Here is a 20,778-nt window from a genome sequence, read left to right on the forward strand (position 1 = left end):
CACCTACTCGAACAGAAGCCAGGGCGAGGATCTCGTCCATGAGGATGGACGGTGTCCTGTTCCCTAGGCCATCCACCTTCCTTTGGCAGCACCTGGATGAGGTCATCGACACAAGAAGCGGCTTCCTGGTCGAGCGAACTGACGATGTAGAAGTATTGGAGGTTATCTGTTTGATCTGTAACTGGGCCTCCACTTGGCCAAACCAAATGCGGGGCCCGTTGGTCCAGAAAGTTGGCAGCTCTAATGCAATGGCATCTACAACTGTGAAGATCTTCTCCAAAATAGTCTTGTGCGTGTCCATCATCAAGTACAGTAGAGCCAGAAGATATTCCAAAAACAGCAATAATCACCCCATTTGGGTTGTTCCAATTTTTACAAATGCCATTTGGATTAAAGAATGCTGCTCAATTATTTCAATAGGAAATGGATGCCTTAGGATGTGGTATGAACAATGTCTTCATTTATCTAAATGACATTTTTGTGGCCTCTGGGACTAAGGAAGAATATTTGGAACAACTTTGTACATTTTTATTCGTCTTCAAAAGTTTGGATAAACCATCAATCCAGATAAATGTATTTTTGGACAAGAAATGATTGATTTCTTGAGGCATAGGATTACTCAGGAAGCACAACTCTGCTGCCATCCAAAGTTGAGGCCATTACCAAGTTCTCAAGACCTGCTACAGTTAAAAGTCTGCAGAAATTCTTGGGAATGGTCAATTTTTACCGTCGGTTTCTTCCGGGGGTAGCTCATATCATGAAGCCTCTTCAATTTACTGTCCAGGAATGCCAGAAATATCCAATGGACTGAAGAAGGAAACAATGCCTTCTTGCAAACAAAAGATTTGGTGACTCGTGCCACAATTGTCAGCTATCAAGTTTTAAACGCCCTTTCTACAATCGCTTCTAATATGGCCGTAGGAGGTGTATTTCATCAATAAGTCCACGCGCAATGGAAACCGTTAGCGTTCTTCAGCCACCATCTTCATGAAGCAGAGAAGAAATACACTGCTTTTGATAAGGAGCTTTTGGCCATTTACTTGTCCATTTGACACTTCCATTATTTTTGGAAGGCAGAGATTTTACTATGTACACTGACCATATGCCCTTAACATTTGCATTTTCCAAGGTTGAAGAGCCCTGGTTAGCATGACAACAACAGCAATAGTCATTCATTTTCAAATTCTCCACAAAAATACTACACATTTCCAGAAAAGATAATGTAGTAACTGATGCACTTTCCTGTTCTGCTCCACTTGAGATTTAGTCTGAAAATCAAGGTCATGACCATGAGACGAATGCTTATTGCACTGCAATCATGAACCACAGACACATGCTTGGGCGTTTCTCAGCTCCTTGGTATCTTGTTTTGGTTTACCGGCGCACATTACTTCGGATAGAAGACCACAGTTTTCTTCCTCACTGTGGACACTACTTGCCTTGCTTGCTCAACATCTCAAGTCAGACGTGATGAGTTGGTTAGACAGCCCAAACTGAGCTGATGAGCTTCACTTTAATGAGCATTAAAACAACTCCAAAGGAGGACCTTCAAGCTCATCTGCGGAGCTCGTGTACGTCGCACAGTTGGTGGCTCCAGGGGAGATCGTCCCCTACCATTCCAACTCCAGCGATGATCCTAAGGAACTGTTGAGCAGGCTAAGGGAGACTGTAGGAAAATTGACTCCTATATTAAGATCGTCACTTGGAGAACACTCTTGTACCTGAAGACCTCAAAAACTGCAAATATGTATTCATCTGAAGGGGAACATTTGGTCAACTTTGAAGACGCCCTATGAAAGACTTTATAGAATATTCAGACAAACTTGGTCGACCTGTATTTTGGACATTGGAGGGAAGCCACAGTGTTTCACTATTGACAGGCTTAAACCAGCTCATGTGGACAAGTCTTCCCCACTGCACCAGCCAATAGACAAACACAGAGGTTGACAACCTAAAAGTTAAACAAACCTTTCTACCGGTTGTGGGGTGGGGGTGAGGGGGTGAGGGGGAAGCCACGTAGCAGTGCTATAGTGGCACACCAACTTCCAGGAAGCATCTAACCAGTCGTGTGATGGCATTGCGTGATGACATCGATGCGTGTCGAGCGTGTGATTCTGGCTTTTTAAAGGTTGTGTGGGTGATGAAGAGTAAATACGTTTGATTCACTCTAGAAATGCCTGTGTGGTTATTTCGTTGTGCCCACTGCGATTCCAATGGCCACATTATGTTTTTATTCATTCACAAAATGTGGAAAATGCTGGCAAGACAAACATTTATTGTTCATTGCTCAAGAAAGTTGAGATCCACGTGACTGAACCAGAGCTGTTCAGTGGAATTCTATAAAACAAAGTTCCAAATATTTACTAAAGTGTTATTTTCCTCAAAATTCTGATGCAAAGTACCTAATTTGTCTCTTCCCATTTACATTGCCTACATACACAATTTTACCTCTTGATTTCCTCTGACATGTTATATCTCAATTCACACTATCATTTCTTATTCTCTCCACTCCAACAATTTATTTTTCTGCAACTTAAAGCTTTATTAATTCTAATTTATCCTAGATTTGAAAAAAGGATATTGACTTGAAACATTCAGTTCCTCTCTCGGGAGATGCCACCAGTCTGCTTAAAATTTCCAACATATCCTTATTTCTTCAACAGCCAAATGGCTGGAATAAAAATAATATCACTGAAGAAGTTAACTCCCCTTCACCCTTGACCAAGAAACTTAAATGGCTAAAGAGAGAATTTGCACCAGTCTAAAACTTGATCCAGCCACACTTGGATTACTATCCAATTCTGGTCACCACATACTGGAAGGCATTGGAAAGAGTGCAAAAAAGGTTTACCAGGATGTAGCTTAGTTTAGTGGGTATGTATTATTGGAAGACTGTACGTTGTTTTCTCTGGAGCAGAGGAGGCTGGAGGATGGAAAACTCAGAGAAGTCCATTTAACCACGAAAGACATTGTTGGTGTGTTGGACTGCCAGAATCTTTTCCCAAGGTAAAAGCATCACACACTGAAGGAAAAGTGTCTAAGGTGAGAGGGAGTAAGTTTAAGGGAGATGTCTAGGGCAATTTCTTTTTAAAATAAAGAGATCTAAATTTGAGAAAGGCCAATTTTGAGGAAGTGAGGAAGGATCTAGAATGTGTGGAGTGGGAATGTTTTTTTTAGGCAAGGATGTGCAAGTTAAATGGAAGACATTCAAAAGTAAAATTTTGAGAGTATAGAGTTTGTATGTTCCTGTCTGGATTAATGGCAAGGTTAGTAGGCATAGGGAACATTGATTTTTGAGGGATATTTGGGGATCTGGTTCAGAAGAAGTGTATAACAAATATAGGCAACAAATGAGATACTTAAGGAATATAAAAAATGCAAGAAAAACCCCGAGAAAGAAATCAGGAAAGCTAAAAGAAAACATGAGGTTGCTTGGACAGACAATGCTAAGGAAAATCCTAAGTGTTTCTACAGGTTATATTAAGAGCAAAAGGATAATAAGGGACAAAATTGGTCACCTTGAAGATCAGAGTGGTTGGCTTTGTATGGAGCTAGGGGAAATCTTAAAAGTTCTTTTAAATCATCTGTATTCACTCAGGAAATGGTCACACAGCCATGGGAAGTAAGGAAAACAAGCAGTGAGGTCATGGATCTTATACAGATTAAAGAGGAGTAAGTGCTTTTCTTAAAGCAAATAAGGGTGGCTAAATCCCCAGGGCCCGACAAGATATTCCCTCAGACATTGAGGGAGGCTAGTACACAAATTGCAGGGGTTCTGTCAGCAATATTTAAAATGTCCTTAGCCATGGGTGTGGTGACAGATGATTGAAGGGTAGCTCACATTGTTCCACTGTTTAAAAAAGGCTCCAAAAGAATACTGGGAAATTATAGGCTGGTAAGACTGATGTCAGTAGTAGGTAGATTATTGGAAGGTGTTCTAAGAGATCAGATATAAAACTGATTATGGATAGTCAGTTTTGCTTTGTGTACGGTAGGCTGTGTTTCACCAATCTTATAGAGTTTTCTGAGGAGTTTACCAGGAAAGTTGTCAAAGGAAAGGCTGAGAATGTTGTCTACATGGACTTTAGTAAGGCCTTTGACAAGGTCCCACACGGTAGTTAGTCAGGAAGGTTCAGACGCTGGCTATTCATAGTGAAGTAGTGAACTGGATTTGACAATGGCTGGATGAGAGAAGCCAGAGAGTAGTGGTGGATGATTGTTTCTCAGAATGGAGGCCTGTAACTAGTGGTGTGCCTCAGGGATCGGTGCTGGGACCATTGTTGTTTGTCATTCATATCAATGATCTGGATGATAATGTGGTAAATTGGATCAGCAAGTTTGCAGATGACACGAAGATTGTAGACAGCAAAGAAGGTTTTCAAAGTTTGCAGAGGGATCTGGACCAGCTGGAACAATTAGCTAAAAATGAAATTTAATGTAGACAAGTATGAGGTATTTCATTTTGGAAGGACAATCAAAGAAATTATGTACATGGTAAATGGTAGGGCACTAGGAGTGTGGTTGAACTGAGGGATCTTGTAATACAGATAATTCCCTGAAAGTAGCTTCACAGATGGATAGGGTTGTAAAGAGAGCTTTCGGCATATTGGTTTCATAAATCAAAGTATGAAGTACAGGAGTTGGGATGTTATGTTCACGTTATGTAAGAAATTGGTGAGGCTAAATTTGGAGAATTGTGTGTAGTTTTGGTCACTTAAGAAGATAGAAAGAGTACAGAGAAAATTTACTAGGATGTTGCTAGTAACTCATAGGAAATGAGTTACAGAAAAGGTTAATCAGGTTAGGACTTTATTCCCTGGAGTGTGGGAGAATTGATAGAGGTATTTAAAATTATGATGGGGATAGACAGAGTACATGTAGATAAGCTTTCTCCAGAGGATAGATGAGATACAAACCAGAGGACACCTGTTAAGAGTGAAAGGGAAAAGGTTTAGAGGGAACATGAGGGGGAGCTTCTCACACAGAGATTGGTGGGAGTGTGGAACGAGCTTCCGGCTGAAGTTGTGAAGTGAGCTTAATTTTAACATTTAAGAAGAATTTGGGTAGGTACGTTGATGGGAGTGATATGGAGGGCTATGGATTGGGTGGAGGTCAGACTAGAAGGTCTAGGCAAAACAAAATGGTTTGGCTCAGACTAGAAGGGCTGAAGGGGCCTGTTTCTGTGTTGAAATGTTCTGTGGTTCTATCAGTGGGTGCTTGGAATAAACTGCCAGGGTAGTGACACTATCATAACGTTTAAGAGACTTCTAGACAGACATGAACATGAAAGGAATGGAAGGACATCTATCATATGCAAATAGCAGAATTTCAGTTTGATTTAGAAATCACGTTCAATATGGACAGGTAGGCCTGTTCTTGTGCTGTACTGTTTTATAATGACAATAGCTCAAAGAACATACCAAAATGTCCATTTGAAGCCAAAAATGGTACTGTGGTTTCAAAATAATGTTATTTTGTATAATAAAGTACTTTGTTTGAAATATATATACAATCAACATAATTTGCACCTCATCCAAGTTCTTGATTTCAATTGGTTTCTCCTCAATACCGATTGGCATTGGCTGTGTTGCAGGTATGACCACTTGTTCATAGATCTTGTTATTTTCACGCTCAATGCCTTCTGGAAGAAACATCTGTACAACATTAAAGCAAATATCACATTAGCAAAAGCACAACAAAACTAATTAACTCAAGTATCATATTTTAAGAATACATGCTCCAGAGAACTATAGCAAACAAACATCAAATATGCTTTATTTTCATTGACTGTTCACAGATAATAAAATCATATTTAGTGACCAATTTTCCATGCATTATGGATCATAAAAAATATATGGTGTTTATTCAGAAAACAGTCTACATTGCTTAAAACTGGAAGGATCTGGAGGTACAACAAGAAAGAATTTTGGTGCCCAGTACAATATATTTGTAATAAACTTGTAAGGATTGTCATTTGTAAAAAGGCAGCAGTGAGTACTGCAAGAGGAGATATACCCCTTCCACTGTTTTCATAAGGTTCAGAGGTTTCAATGGCTGCTGGGGTTATCAGTTTTTTTTAAAAGCATGGAGGATTTAAAAATACTCTTGCTTGTCTCTTGAATGACTGAGCTTTGGGAGTCAGGAAAGTGAACAATATGGCCAGAGAAACAAAAATTGTAGATATTGGAGTCATAAACATCACTGAAAGGGTCTTGAATCAGATCCCTTTGACAAAACTAAAGAGGGCAGAAGAAATATAAATTATAAACAAAGGTGAATGGCCAGATAGAGGACACAGGGGTACTGGACAATAGGAAGTGGGAAAGGTCAAGAATGAGGTAAGGGAGGTTTAGAGCTATCCAGGAGGAATATCTGTTGTTCCTTTAGTTAACGTTCTGCCTCTCGCTGATAATGGATGAGGCAGAGGTCAAACATGTTTGTGTGGAAAAAGTTAAAATGGCTGGCAAGCAGGATTTCTAGCACAGACCTGAAGGCAGTGTCCAGGTTCCATTGCAATAGATAAGGTTAGATGAAGTGTATATGAAACTCTTCCTCACCTGAACGGTCTGTTGTAGCTCTGGATGGAGATGAGAAGAAATATGTGGGAATAAGTTTTGCAGCATTTGCAGTTTCAGCAAGAGCTGATCATGGAATCACATTGAGAATGATCCCTGCAAAAATGCACAAAGTTGTAGGGAGGAGGAATATATGGTTGCTGATCTTGTGTTGGAAAATTATGTGTTGGATGTGGAGGCTGGTGGGGTGGAAAGTGAGGACAATGTAAACACTATCCTTGTTCTATCTATATGGAGGAAAGTTGGGAACGTGGGATAACAGTAGAAGATTGTGAAATGAAAGAAATGCGGCTAATAGCATTATTAAATGTTAGCAGGGCGGAATTTGAGTTTCTTGAAGACAGAACATTTTGATATCCTGGAGTTAAAAACCTCACTCCAAAATAAATGAGGAAGAAGAATTGGAAGAAAGGGATAGCATCTTTACATGAGAAGTAGTACTTGTATAACCCAGGCAAATGTGCAAGTCAGTGGATTTGTAATCAAAGTCCAGACGTAGTGTCAGAGTACATATATGACATCACATACAACCCTGAGATTCTTTTTGCTGCAGCCCAGACAAAATTTCTATTTAGCAGTTGTGCAAAAAAAAACTACATTAAAAAAAGATATGTAAACGAAAAAGATAAATGTGAACAAGAGGGAAATGCAAACCAACAATGTGACACAGAAATGAATATCCAAAAATAAATAATGTGCATAGTAAAAGTCCTTAAATAAGTCTCTGATTGAGTTTGTTGTTTCAGAGTCTGATGGTGGAGGGGTAGTAACTGTTACTAAACTTGGTGGCACATCTTGCAACATCTTTACCTCTTTCCCGGTGGAAGCAGCGAGAACAGAGCATATCCTGGCTCGTGTGGATCCTTAATGATTGCTACTGCTTTCAGATGACATCATTCGAGGTAGATTTTTTTTTGACGGTGAGGAGAGCTTTGCCTGTGATGTACTGGGCTGTCTCCACTATCTTTTACAGTACTTTCCGCTCAGAGGTATTGGTGCAAAGCTTTGACGCACCCGGTCAAGACACTTTCCACCAGACATCTGTAGAAGTTTGCCATGTTTTCGACGTCATCCGAAAACTCCTGATTAAGTAGGGGCGCTCACGTTCTTTCTTCATGATGCCATTAATGTGTTGGTTCCAGAAAAGTTTCTCCAAAATAGTGACTCCTGAGAATTTAAATTTGCTCACCCTCTCCAACTCTGATTCCCCAATGATCAATGGATCGTACACCTCAAGTCCACAATCAGGTCTTTGGTTTTGATGGTAGTGAGTGCAAGATTATTGGTGGTACAACATTCTGCCAAGTTTTCAATCTCCCTCTCTTTCATGCAAAATACAGCTGTGCCATCATCAGCAAATTTGTAGGTGGTTTTACCGTCATGCCGAGCCACACGGTCAGAGATGAAAAGTGAGTGAAGCAAGGGGCGAAGAATGCAGTCCTGTGGTGCTCCTGCACTGAAGGAGATTGTGGAGGAGGTATTCTTACCAATCCTCACGGATTTGGGTCCAGAGGTGAGATCATCCATGATCCAATTAGAGTGGGTTATTGAGGCCCAGCTCCTGGAGTTTGCTGATCAGTCTTGAGGAGAAGATGGTGTTCAAGCCTGAACTGTGGTTGATAGACAACATCCTGATGTATGCTGTCCAGGAATTCTAGGGCATTGTGTAGAGCCAGTGAGATGGCATCACCCTATTGATGTAGTAGGCAAATTGGAATAGATCCATGTCATTGCACAGACAAGAGTTGATATGCTTCAGCACCAGCCTCTCACTGTATGTCATCATTGTGGATGTGATTGCCACTGGCCGGTCATCATTGAAGCAGGTTACTATACTCTTTTTTGGCCATAGGTATAATTGAAGCCTGTTTAAAACAGGTGGATACCATGCCCTGCTGGAGTAAGATGTTGAACATATCCATGAGCACATTGGCAAGGTGATCTGCAGAGGTTTTCAGCACTCAGCCAGGTATTCTGTCCTTTGATTCAATCTCCTGAAAGCAGCATGTTCATTATACTCAGATACTAACAGTACTGGATCATTGGGAGTCATTGCCATGTGCAGTGTTACAGTGGTCAAATAAGGCATAGTTCATCTGGGAGTGAAGTTTTGCAGTCTTCTACTATAACCAATTTGGTTTTTGTACCAAGTTGTGTCATTTTGCCCCTGCCACAGCTGTCAGGTATCCTTCCTTGTTTCCACGTTCATCCAGAATCTTGACTTCGCCAAGAAGATGGTTTTTTGTAAATTGCACCTGCCCCTTGTCTAATGTTCTAGATCTCTGGACTTAAATGCGAATTATCTAACCTAAGCAAGTTCCAGATTTCATTGTTCATCTGGTTGGAGAAAACTCTGAACGATATGGTAGGGACACACTCGTCAACAGCTGTTTTGTTAAAGGTGTAATCATTCAGATCCTCAGCTGCGTTCTTGAACATTGACCAATCCGCTGACTTGATGCAGTCCCGTATCCGTTCTTCAGCCTCCCATGACCACCTTCTGGCAGTTCTGATTCCTGGAACTTCTCTTTTTAGGCTCTGTCTGTATCCACGCAGAAGGAGCACAGCCAGATGATCCGACTTGCCAAAATGTGGTCTCAGAAAAGAACCTTAATAGATGTCTATGGATAATTTGTCTTCTGAGATGGAGAGAAGTCCAGAAAGAGAAATAACTCTGAAAAACAGTCCAAGTAAATTTAAGGGCAGGGAGGAAGTTAGCACTGAAGTTCAGGAAATTGTCTAGTTCTGCCCTAATGGAGTCGTTAGTGTAATGGAGAGAATTGGGGAGTTGTACTGTACCTTGGACCCTTGATGGCACCCTGGATTTGCAGAAAACTGAAGCTTACTTTATTAGGATATCATTGTTTTTTTATAATTTTTTATTTTTCGCACTATGAACCATATCAATCAAAATATGTACAAATGTTTCTCATTAAATTTACAGTGATCTTTTTTCCCTTTTTTCCCCATTCCCTCCCTCCCCTCTACCCACCCCCTCCAAAACCCATAAATATTCAACATATACAATACAATAAAACCATAAAACAGTATCTTCACACAAAGGAAAATAAACAAGAAAAATGTGTCATCTATTTATTTCACACTGAATCTCGTCATTTTGTCTTCTTATCATTTTCATTCTCATTTTAGGGGATGGAGGTCGTAGGCAAGCTCTCTCTGATATGTTCCATGTATGATTCCCAAATTTGTTCAAACATTGTGACTTTATTTTTCTTAATTATGTTATTTTTTCCAATGGAATACATTTATTCACTTCCATATACCATTGCTGTATACTCATGCTCTCTTCCATTTTCCAAGTTGACATTGTACATTTTTTTGCTATCACTAAGGCTATCATAATGAATTTTCTTTGGACTTTATCCAATTTGAGGCCAAATTCTCTACTTCTTATGTTACTTAAAATAAATATCACTGGTTTTATTTGGTATGTTATTTTTTGTAATTTTATTGAGTATCTGATTTAGTTCTTCCCAAAACATATTCACTTTCATACATGCCCAAGTTGCATGTAATGTTGTTCCCATTTCCTTCTTACAGCGAAAACATCTATCCGATAATGATGAATCCCATTTTTTTTTAATTTTTGAGGAGTGATTATATACCCTGTGTAACCAATTATACTCTATCAAACATAATCTTGTGTTTATTATATTCTTCATCATTCCAGAACATAACTTTTTCCATACTTCATTTTTTATCTTTATGTTTAAATCCTTTTCCCACTTCTGTTTAGGTTTACAGTTTATTTCAAGATTTTCCTTATCTTGCAGCTTAATGTACATGTTCGTTATAAATCTTTTAATTATCATTGTGTCTGTAATCACATATTTAAAGCTGCTTCCTTCAGGTAATCTCAAGTTGTTTCCCAATTTATCCTTTAAATAAGCATTCAATTGATGAGATGTAAACATTGTACCATGAGTTTTTGCATATTTGTACTTCAACTGTTCAAATATTAATAAATTATTTCCCAAAAAAAAATTTTCTATTGTTTTGATTCCTTTTCTCTCCCATTCTCTAAAGGAAAGGTTGTCTATTCTAAAATGGATTAGCGGATTTTGCGTAAATAATAATTTTGGTAGTTGGTAATTCGTTTTTTTCCTTTCTAAGTGGATCTTCTTCCATGTATTAAGTAAATGATGCAGTACTAGTGAGTTTTTATATTGCACCAGCTTTTCATCCCACTTATAAAGTATATGTTCCAGTACCTTCTCCCCTATTTTATCTAGTTCTATCTTAGTCCAGTCTGGTTTTTCCCTTTCTGGTAAAAATCTGATAAATACCTTAATTGTGCGGCTCTATAATCTTGAACACATTTAACAAACTCTAGCCCATCCAGCCCTCTAACTGTATGGGTATCCCAATCAATGTGAGGGAAGTTAAAATCTCCCATGATCACTACCTTATGATTCTCACACATATACGTTATCTCCCTACAAATTTATTCCGCTAATTTTCTTGGCCCATTTGGTGGTCTGTAATACACCCCTATTAGCACCCTCATGCCCTCAATTCCACCCAAACAGCATCACTGGACGATCCCTCCAGACCATCCTGCCACCTCACGGCAGTAATGCCCTCCTTAACAAGCAGAGCAACTCCTCCCCCTTTTTTACCCCCTGCTGTATCACATCTAAAACAAATGTATCCTGGAATATTAAGTTGCCAGTCCTGCCCCTCCTGTAGCCAGGTCTCACTAATTGCCACAATATCATGACCCCAAGTATCTCTCCATGCTCTAAGCTCATCTACCTTGTTCACTATGCTTCTTGCATTAAAATATATGCATTTCAGAGAATGACCCTCACCTATATTCTCTTTTCTACCTTTTACCCTAATCTTCATCCTACCTTTGTTATTGTTATTATTCCTATCTAGGTGGCCATGCTCCCTTGACACTGCACTGACACTCTGTTCCCCACCCCCCTGCCAAATTAGTTTAAACCTTCCCCCACAGCTCTAGCAAATCTGCTTGCCAGCACATTGGTCCCCCTCCAGTTCAAGTGGAGTCCGTCCCTTTTGTACAGGTCCGACCTTCCCCAGAAGAGATCCCAATGATCCAGAAATCTTATCACTTGCCCCCTGCACCATCTCTTTAGCCACGCATTCATCCTCCACATCCTCCTATTTCTACCCTTACTAGCGCGTGGCACCGGCGGCAATCCAGAGATTACTACCTTGGAGGTCCTGTTTTTTAACTTCCTACCTAATTCCACATAATCCTGTTTCAGGACCTCATCCCCACTTCTAACTAAGTCATTGGTCCCCACATGGACCACGACTTCTGGCTGTTCTCCTTCCCCTTGCAGAATGCTATGAACTCGATCAGAGATATCCCTGACCCTGGCACCAGGGAGGCAACAGACCAACCTGGATCCCCAATCTCGTCCCACAAACCTTCTATCTGTCCCTCTGACTAATGAGTCCCCAATTACAAGTATCCTGTTTTTATCTCTCCTTCCCTTCTGAACCTCAGGGGCAGCCCCTATGCCAGAGACCTGACTCCCACAACTCGTCCCTGGTAGGCTGTTCCCCCCAGCAGTATCCAATGCCGAATACATGTTGCTGAGTGGCACTTTCACAGGGGTACTCTGCACAGGCACTCTCCCTCCTTTCCTTACAGTCACCCAATTCCCTGACTCCTGCCTTCTAGGGGTGACTGTCTCCCTGTAACTCTTCTCTATCACTGCCTCTGCTTCCCTTATTACCCTCAGTTCATCCAATTGCTAAATTGGATTGAAATTAATAATTTCTAAAATTTGGTAACTGCAAACCACCTTAATTATACCTCTCTGCTAATTTATCTAAGGCTACCCTTGGTTTCCTCCCTTTCCACAAGAATTTCCTTATTATTCTCTTTAGTTCATGAAAGAATTTTTCTGCTAAAGGAATTGGTAACGTTTGAAATAAGTATTGTATCCTTGGGAACACGTTCATTTTAATGCAGTTTATCCTCCCTATCAACGTTAGCGGTAATTCTTTCCAATGTTCTAAGTCTTCCTGCAATTTTTTTATTAGTGGCTGATAATTTAGTTTGTACAAGTGGCTTAAGTTATTATCTAACCTGATCCCTAGGTATCGGATTGCTTGTGCTTGCCATTCAAATGGTGATTCTTTTTTAAAATTCTGTATAGTCTGCGTTACTCATTGGCATCACTTCACTTTTATTTGCATTGATCTTGTACCCCAACATTTCTCCATATTCTTTCAATTTCTTATGAAATGCTTTTACTGATACCTCTGGTTCTGTTAGGTATTTATACCTTTATTTTTATCCCTTTTATTTTATTTTCTATTCTTATCAGTTCTGCTAAAGGTTCTATTGCTAAGGTGAACAATGGGGGGGGGGGGATAATAGACACCCCTGTCTAGTTGACCTACTTAATTTAAAGTGACTCGATAAATATCCATTTACTGCTACCTTTGCCAACGGTCCATTATACAATGGTTTAATCCAATTTATATATTTTTCGGGTAGATTGAACTTCTGTAATACTTTAAATAAGTAGTTCCACTCTACTCTGTCAAAGGCTTTTTCTGCATCTAGAGCATCAGCCATTGTTAATTTCTTATTTCCTTGAACTGCGTGGATTAAATTAATAAGTTTACAGACATTATCCGCTGCTCGTCTTTTCTTAATAAATCCAGTTTGATCTTGTTTTACTATTTTAGGTACATAATCGGCCAATCTGTTTGCTAATAATTTCACTATTATCTTAAGCCTAAGTTAAGTAGAGATATTGGTCTATATGATACTGGTGTTAATGGATCCTTCCCCGTCTTTGGTATTACAGTAATTATTACTGTCTTACATGAATCTAAGAAGTTTTGTGTTTCTTCTAGCTGGTTTATTACTTCCAGGAGAGGAGGAATTGATAACTCTTTAAATGTTTTATAAAATTCTATTGGAAATCCATCCTCTCCTAGTGTTTTACTGTTTGGCAGCTTTTTGAATATATCCTGTACTTCCCCTATTTCAAATAGTTTTATTAGTTTGTTTTGTTCCTCTTCTTGCAACTTTGGCAGTTCAATTTTAGCTAAAAATTCCTCTATTTTATAATCCTTCCCCTCGTTCTCAGTTTGATACAATTGTTCATAAAATTCCTTAAAATTTTCATTAATCTCTCTTGGATTATATGTAATTTGTCTGTCATTTTTCCTTGATGACAGTATCGTTCTTTTAGCTTGTTCTATTTTAAGTTGCCAGGCTAATATTTTATGTGTTTTTACTCCCAGTTCATAATACTTTTGCTTTGTTTTCATTATGTTCTTCTCCGCCCTATACATTTGTAATGTTTTATATTTTATTTTTTTTGTCGCCAATTCTCTCCTTTTCGTTATATCATCCCTTTTTACTAATTCCTTTTCTGTACTTACTATCTCTCTTTCCAACTGCACTATTTCCCGATTGTAATCCTTTTTCATCTTAGTTACATAACTTATTATCTGTCCTCTAATGAAGGCTTTCATTGCATCCCATAATATAAATTTTTCTTTCACTGATTCTGTTTATTTCAAAACATGTTTTAATTTGGCATTCAATAAACTCCCTAAATTCCTGTCTTTTAAGTAGCATGGAGTTTAACCTCCATCTATATGTTCTTGGTTGGATGTCCCCCAGTTCTATTGCTAATAACAGGGGTGAATGATCTGATAGTAGTCTAGTTTTATACTCAGTTTTCCTAACTCTCCCTTGAATATGGGCTGACAATAAAAACATATCAATCCTTGAGTAAATTTTGTGCCCAATCAAATATGAAAATTCCTTCTCTCTTGGGTGTTGCCTCCTCCATATATCCACAAGTTTCATTTCCTGCATTGATTTAACCATAAATTTGGCTACTTTATTCTTTTTAGTTGTCTTTTGTCCAGTTTTATCCAACATTGGGTCCAAATTATGGTTAAAATCTCCTCCTATCAATATATTTCCTTGTGTGCCTGCAATCTTCAAAAAAATATCCTGTATAAACTTTTGATCCTCCTCGTTAGGCGCATATATATTGAGCAAATTCCAAAATTCTGAGTACATCTGACATTTTATCATTGCATTCCTCCCTGCTGGATCTATTATTTCCTCCTCTATTTTGATTGGTACATTTTTGTTAACTAATATGGCTACACCTCTAGCTTTTGAATTATAGGATGCTGCCGTTACATGTTCTACCCAGACTCTCTTTAGTTTGTTATGTTCTGCTTCAGTTAGATGTGTTTCCTGCACAAATGCTATATCTATTTTTTCCTTCTTCAATAAATTTAGTAGCCTCTTCCTTTTAATTTGGTTATGTATTCCATTTATGTTTATAGTTATATAGTTCAACATGACCATCTTATATCTTGCTTACACCTCTTTTCCACTTCTTCACCACCTTCATCCCCCTTTGCCCATTTTCATCTCTTAGTTTCCTCTTATTACACTTAATGTACGACAACACATTTTAGACATAAAGTACCCCCGTAGTTCCCACATCCACTAATACCTTAACCCCAAAAGCTCCCCCCCTCTCTGACTTGCCTCATATCACTTGCCAGGCAACCACAATTCCCCTTTTCATTTGGATTGCGATCTTGTTTGCAGCGTCAACTGATTTTGCAGTGACGGTTATTCCCACTCTACCGAGCTCTCTCCAGAAAACACTTTTTTTAAAAACACATAACAAAGCTCTCTCTCTCTTCTTTTCCCCCCTTACCTTCCTTCCCTTCTCTTTTCCCTCTTTAGTTCTTTACATATACATTGTTTTTACATCTTTATATATACTTTTATTGCCATTCTTCATTCTTGTTACATCTCTTCATCTCTTCTCCTGTCCTGCAAACGTTCTGTGAATTCTTGCGCTTTCTCTGGATCCGATAACAGCCTGTTTTGCTCCCCGGGTATAAATATTTTAAGCACGGCTGGATGTCTTAACATGAATTAGTAACCTTTTTTCCATAAAATCAATTTCGCTGTATTAAACTCCTTCCTCCTCTTTAAGAGTTCAAAACTTACGTCTGGGTAAAAAAATATTTTTTGACCCTTGTATTCCAATGGTTCATTATCTTCTCTAACTCTATTTCTTGCCCATTCCAGTATATTTTCTCTTGTCGTGTATCTCAAAAATTTTACTTAGATGGATCTTGGTTTTTGATGTGCCTGTGGTTTCGGAGCTAATGCTTTGTGTGCCCTTTCTATTTCCATTTCTTCCTCCATTTCTGTCATTCCCAGGACCTTCGGGATCCATCCTTTTATAAATTCCTTCATGTCTGTGCCTTCTTCACCCTCCTTCAGGCCCACTATTTTTATGTTGTTTCACCTACTATAATTTTCCAATATATCAATTTTCAGAGATAACATCTCTTGTGTCTCTTTAATTTTTTTGCACTTTCTTCCAATTTTTCTCAAGTCATTTACTTCCACTTCTATAGCCACTTCCCACTCTTCCACATTCTCTACTCTTTTCCATATTTCTGTCATTACCAGTTCTAACCTTTGCATTTTAACTTCTGTTCTTTTCATTTTCCTTTTAATTGCATTAAATTCTAATGATAACCATTCTTTCAGTGATCTAATTTGTTCTTCAAAAAAAAACTTTATCTATATTCTATTCATCAGTTTTACCTTTTATTTCTCTTTGTCCATCAGTTTTACCTTCTATTTATCTGTGAAGATCTTGGTCTTTTTCTTCCTCTTCTTTTGTGTCTGTACCTGTGTTTGTGTCTTCTTCTTCTTTTCTTTGTGTCTAAGTCTCTTCTGTTTTTCCTTATGAGCTGCTTGTATCTCTTTGTTGGGCCTCTTGTTGCTGGTCCTCCCCTCCTGGGCTGCTGGTCTGTTCTGCTTCTTGACCTTGATCTTCTTGTCAGTCATCCCTCCGTCTATCTCCCACGTCTGTTTCATCGCTCCCTCTTCTGCTGCCTTCCTCGTCCTCCAGCTGAGCGCCCTGGTGTCGGGCATTCCTCAGCTGTTCGCTCTGCGGCAGTCCACTCCTCTGATGAGCCCCCCACCCGCCGGTGTCCTCTTTCTCCTTTGATTGCGCAATTTTGTTTGGCTCCAAGAGCCATTTTTGCAGTCCACCAGCTGGTGAGTCATGACTCCGCAAGGCAGGCACTAACCTCGAGGGTCGGGCGCTCCTTGCCTCCACAGCGCCCTGCTCCTTCTTGCAGGTAAGGCCTTTTTCTTTCTTCTCCAACGACTTTTCTACTTTTTTTTCCAGTTGTTTTTACTTTCTCCTTGGAAGCCATCTTCTTTCTCTTCTCTGTATCTTTATCTTCTATTTCTTATATTTTATTTTTGTTAAGCTTTGCTTTTTCTTAACTTTTTTCCTATTTTCCTGGAGAGGGCTGGTTTTCCCGACTGGCCACTAGGTGACTCATTAGGATGTCATTGTTGACCTATCATGGACATATATCTACTCACTTGTCAAGAGTACACAACAGCAACTGCACTTCCTCAGAAGGCTGAGGCAGACAAGGCTACCGGTCACCATTCCATCAACTTTCGACAGGACCTCTATCAAGAGACTGGCTGCATCACAGTGTGGTATGGTTGCTGTATGGAGCATTGGATCAGAGGTCAATCCAAGATGCAAAGAATGACAGAAGGGAGTGTAGAGGCAGTTGATTGGCAGATGCCAAAGGGAGAGAGAAGCAAGAGGAAAAAAGGGGTCAGGTGGATGAGTCATGCAGGGTAAAGCTGCAAACAGCTTGAGAGCGTCGATTAGTACCATAAAAGCAGCAGAGAGGATCACTGGGATTTCTCTTACTGCCCCCCTCCCCCCATTGTTGTGGTTTATCAGGATCATTATTTAAAGAGGGGTTGTAAAATCACCCATGTGCACAGCATATTCCAGCTACTCCTGTTGGGAAAGAGATACAGAAGTATTCAAGCCAGAACAACCAGGCTGAAGAACAGCTTCTTCCCATGGGCAGTGAGACTACACAATGACTGATGAACTGCTAGAACATCTCATTGAGACTCTACTCTTTATTAATAATATTTATTTGAAATATATATATACATTTACTGTATTTGTATATGTGTTTGCATTGTTTCATATTGGTACAATCAAATGATAAATAAACTTGAACTTAAATTTTAGTGTATTCAGAGAACTTGGCAGAAATAGCATTGGTGATACCTTAGCAATGTTTCAAGGCGCCATCTCTAATTAGATCCGTGCCTCAGATGCATAGTGGAAAACAGTTTCTCAAAGCTTTGTGCAGAGTTTGACTTCTCAAACTCTTTTTTTTTCAGGTGGACAAAGGCTGTACCGGCACATTACAGTCATAAAGTCATACAATACATTACAACCCCTTCACCCTAACTTATCTATGCCGATTAAGATGGCATTATGGGCTAGTCGTGTTTGACTGCAAACAAGGCATTGGCGAATTTCTTCATCAATATTTTTATTTAATGATGGATATCTCCCAAGGTATGATAATTAATAAATATTTTCAAGGATACTAAAATTTACCTTTGATTGTCAGAGGCAGTATTATCCAGGAAAAACAGATTGATAGAGGAACTTTGCTTTGCAAAATACAATCTGGAGCTCAGGAGGTCAAACACCATTGTTGGAAAAAAAAAGATGGCAAGGTTTTGTTTAGAAACCTTCTTGAAGCTTGAGAGTGCAGAGGGGAGAGGTGAGTATAATGGACTAGGGAGATGCAAAGAATGACAGAAGGGAGTGTAGAGGCAGTTGATTGGCAGATGCCAAAGGGAGAGAGAAGCAAGAGGAAAAAAGGGCTCAGGTGGATGAGTCATGCAGGGTAAAGCTGCAAACAGCTTGAGAGCGTCGATTAGTAGAAACAAAGGCAACCAGCTGGAACATGACAAACTTACATCATTCCACTTGGTAATAGCCCCTTCCCGCCAACAAGTCGGGTCCGCCAAATATACCAATTAACCAAAAATATCCACATGTTCTTCAAGGGTAGGAAGAAACCAAACTATGGTAGAAACCCATGCAAACACAGGGAGAACAAACAAACTCTTTATAGACAGCACCAGATTCAAACCTGGGTCGCTGGGGCTACATATTCAAGATAATGGTGATATAATGAAAGCTATTAAGGATGATATGAAGGACAAATTGGTCCAGATTGGTGAACCACTCCCTGGTTCAGCAATCCCAACTGAGTCATGTCCTCCTCTTCCACCCTGTCCTTTTTATAATTGGCCATCTCCCCTCTGTACTCTCACTTATAAAGGAATACAACTCAAAGCATCAACTATTCTTTTTTTCTCTTACTGATGCTGTTCGACTAATTAAGTTTCTCCAGAAGATTATTTTCTGCTTCACATTCCAGTATCCGCAGTCTCTCAGGCATTTCTCACGTGAGATTCATAGTCTTGCACACTTCAGTGAAGAGCGTTGACTTCTAAAATGTGCAAGCATCACACAAACACTGCAGTTCAGTGACCGAGGTCATGGTGCCCTTGACACTGGAGCAGAGGCAATTTAGAATCATTAGTTAGAAGTAAATCATGAAAATTTGTGGGCACTGTGGTTGAAGTAAAAATACAAAATGCTGGAGAAACTCAGCTGGTCAAACAGTGACCCTTATTTAGCAAATGTAAAAATACATAATTGGCATTTCAGGCTTAAAGAATATTGGCAGGCATCCAAACAAAAGTGTGGGCTGGGGGCAGGAGGTGATAGGTGGAGAAGGGAGGGAGGGGAAAGCAGCAATCAGGGAGGAGGGATGCTGGGTAAGTGGAAGTGAGGGAGGAGAACTGGAAAACTGGAAAGGGGGAGCGGGAAAAAGATGAGCAGGTTGGCAGAAACCATAGAAGTTAATGCCATCGAGCTGGAGACAGAAAATAAGCTGTTGTACCTCCAATTTGTGGGTGGTCTGGGTGGGATAGTACATAAGGCCATAGACAGACATGAGCATGGGAGTATGATTCAGAATTGACATGGTTGGCTACTGGGAGGACTCTGTGAAGCAATCTCCCAATTTGTGACTGGATTCTCCGATCTAGAGAAGACCACAATGGGAGCACCAGATACAGTAAACCAGCTCTGTGGATATACAAGTAAAGAATTAGGTTCAATGGTTCCCCATTTGTCCTGATAATGAGATCTGATCTCACCAGAACTTTGTTGCAAGTGGAATACACTGTTGTGAAAAAATAACAGAATGAGAAAAATGTTGGATCAATAATGCAGCCTTGCTAGAGTCTACCATTCTGCCAGCACCACATTTGGATCTGATCTAGACCCATTGGACAAAGTCATTAAATAAATGTACCCTAAGCACCCAAGGCATCAAAAACATACCTTTGCACCAGCTATAAAGGCTGAGGACTGTGTTGCTTCACTATATGAATCATAAACATGTGGGTAATGAATTCTTTCATAATTATGTTGCCTAGTCAGAATTGGTGCTACTCGTGCATTCTGTAGCGCATTCTCCCTGTAAAAGACATGAAAAAAATTGCAACCATAAAATTCACACACCCATAAATATTTCTTCAACCACATTCTCTACTCAGATTCAATCAAAAGCTGTTTTCACAATGCAGGCGAGCGGTGACCCTACTTTGACCCAGTGAAATTCCTGAGATTTCAGGACTTCCTGGGCCTTTCACATTGTGATCCAAATTCCCAGGAATTTGCCCTCCCTGACAATTTAGGGGGGTCCTATCTGCCGACTGATGATGCGATATGCACTCACAGGAATCACCCCTCGTCCTTCGGTCGCCAGCCCACTCCCTCTCCCCCTTCGCAACCTCTCCCCCCCCCAATCGCCCGCCCCCTCTTCACCATCGCGACAGTGGCACAATGCAGGATAAATGATTGACTTTGTTTCCCATAATCCCTCACGCAGCTGGAATCGCTTTGGAAAATTCAGCTGCGTAAGACACGATGGCCATTCATCCTACACTACATCGTGATGTGCCAAAGGGGGCCCACTGTTGTCAGGAGGTATCTTTTCATTTTAATCACCTACATTAGGCAGCATGGCTCCCCTGCTTGGCCATTTGCCTGTGGCTCTGGAAAATTTCCCAAAGCCACAGCCCTATATACGAGGAAGGGCCATGGACCCGTTTAAAATTCCCAAGCCGATCTTTTCACTTTGTAGGTTCATGGGAGGGTTCCCGGGAAAAATTTCTGGGGAAACTTCATTTTACACTGCGGAGTGAAAAGGCCCAAAAAGTGATCTGCAGTTCATTTTGCACAAAGGTGTTAAATAATTG

At 39.8% G+C, this 20,778-nt stretch overlaps 1 protein-coding gene across 2 annotated transcripts in view; it reads right to left on the reverse strand.

Moving 5' to 3' along the window:
• ascc3 (activating signal cointegrator 1 complex subunit 3) overlaps window positions 1–20,778 on the reverse strand; it is a 484,134-nt gene that overhangs the window by 430,311 nt on the left and 33,045 nt on the right. For both annotated transcript variants that reach the window (XM_069887454.1, XM_069887456.1), the window contains exons 6-7: window positions 19,859–19,994; window positions 5,529–5,654 (exon numbers count right to left, since the gene is read on the reverse strand). In XM_069887454.1, the coding sequence (XP_069743555.1) occupies window positions 5,529–5,654; window positions 19,859–19,994 (262 nt within the window). The remainder of the gene's footprint in view (window positions 1–5,528; window positions 5,655–19,858; window positions 19,995–20,778) is intronic.

The sequence above is a fragment of the Narcine bancroftii genome, chromosome 6 (assembly GCF_036971445.1).
Source record: "Narcine bancroftii isolate sNarBan1 chromosome 6, sNarBan1.hap1, whole genome shotgun sequence".
In the NCBI taxonomy this organism is placed as follows: Eukaryota; Metazoa; Chordata; class Chondrichthyes; order Torpediniformes; family Narcinidae; genus Narcine; species Narcine bancroftii.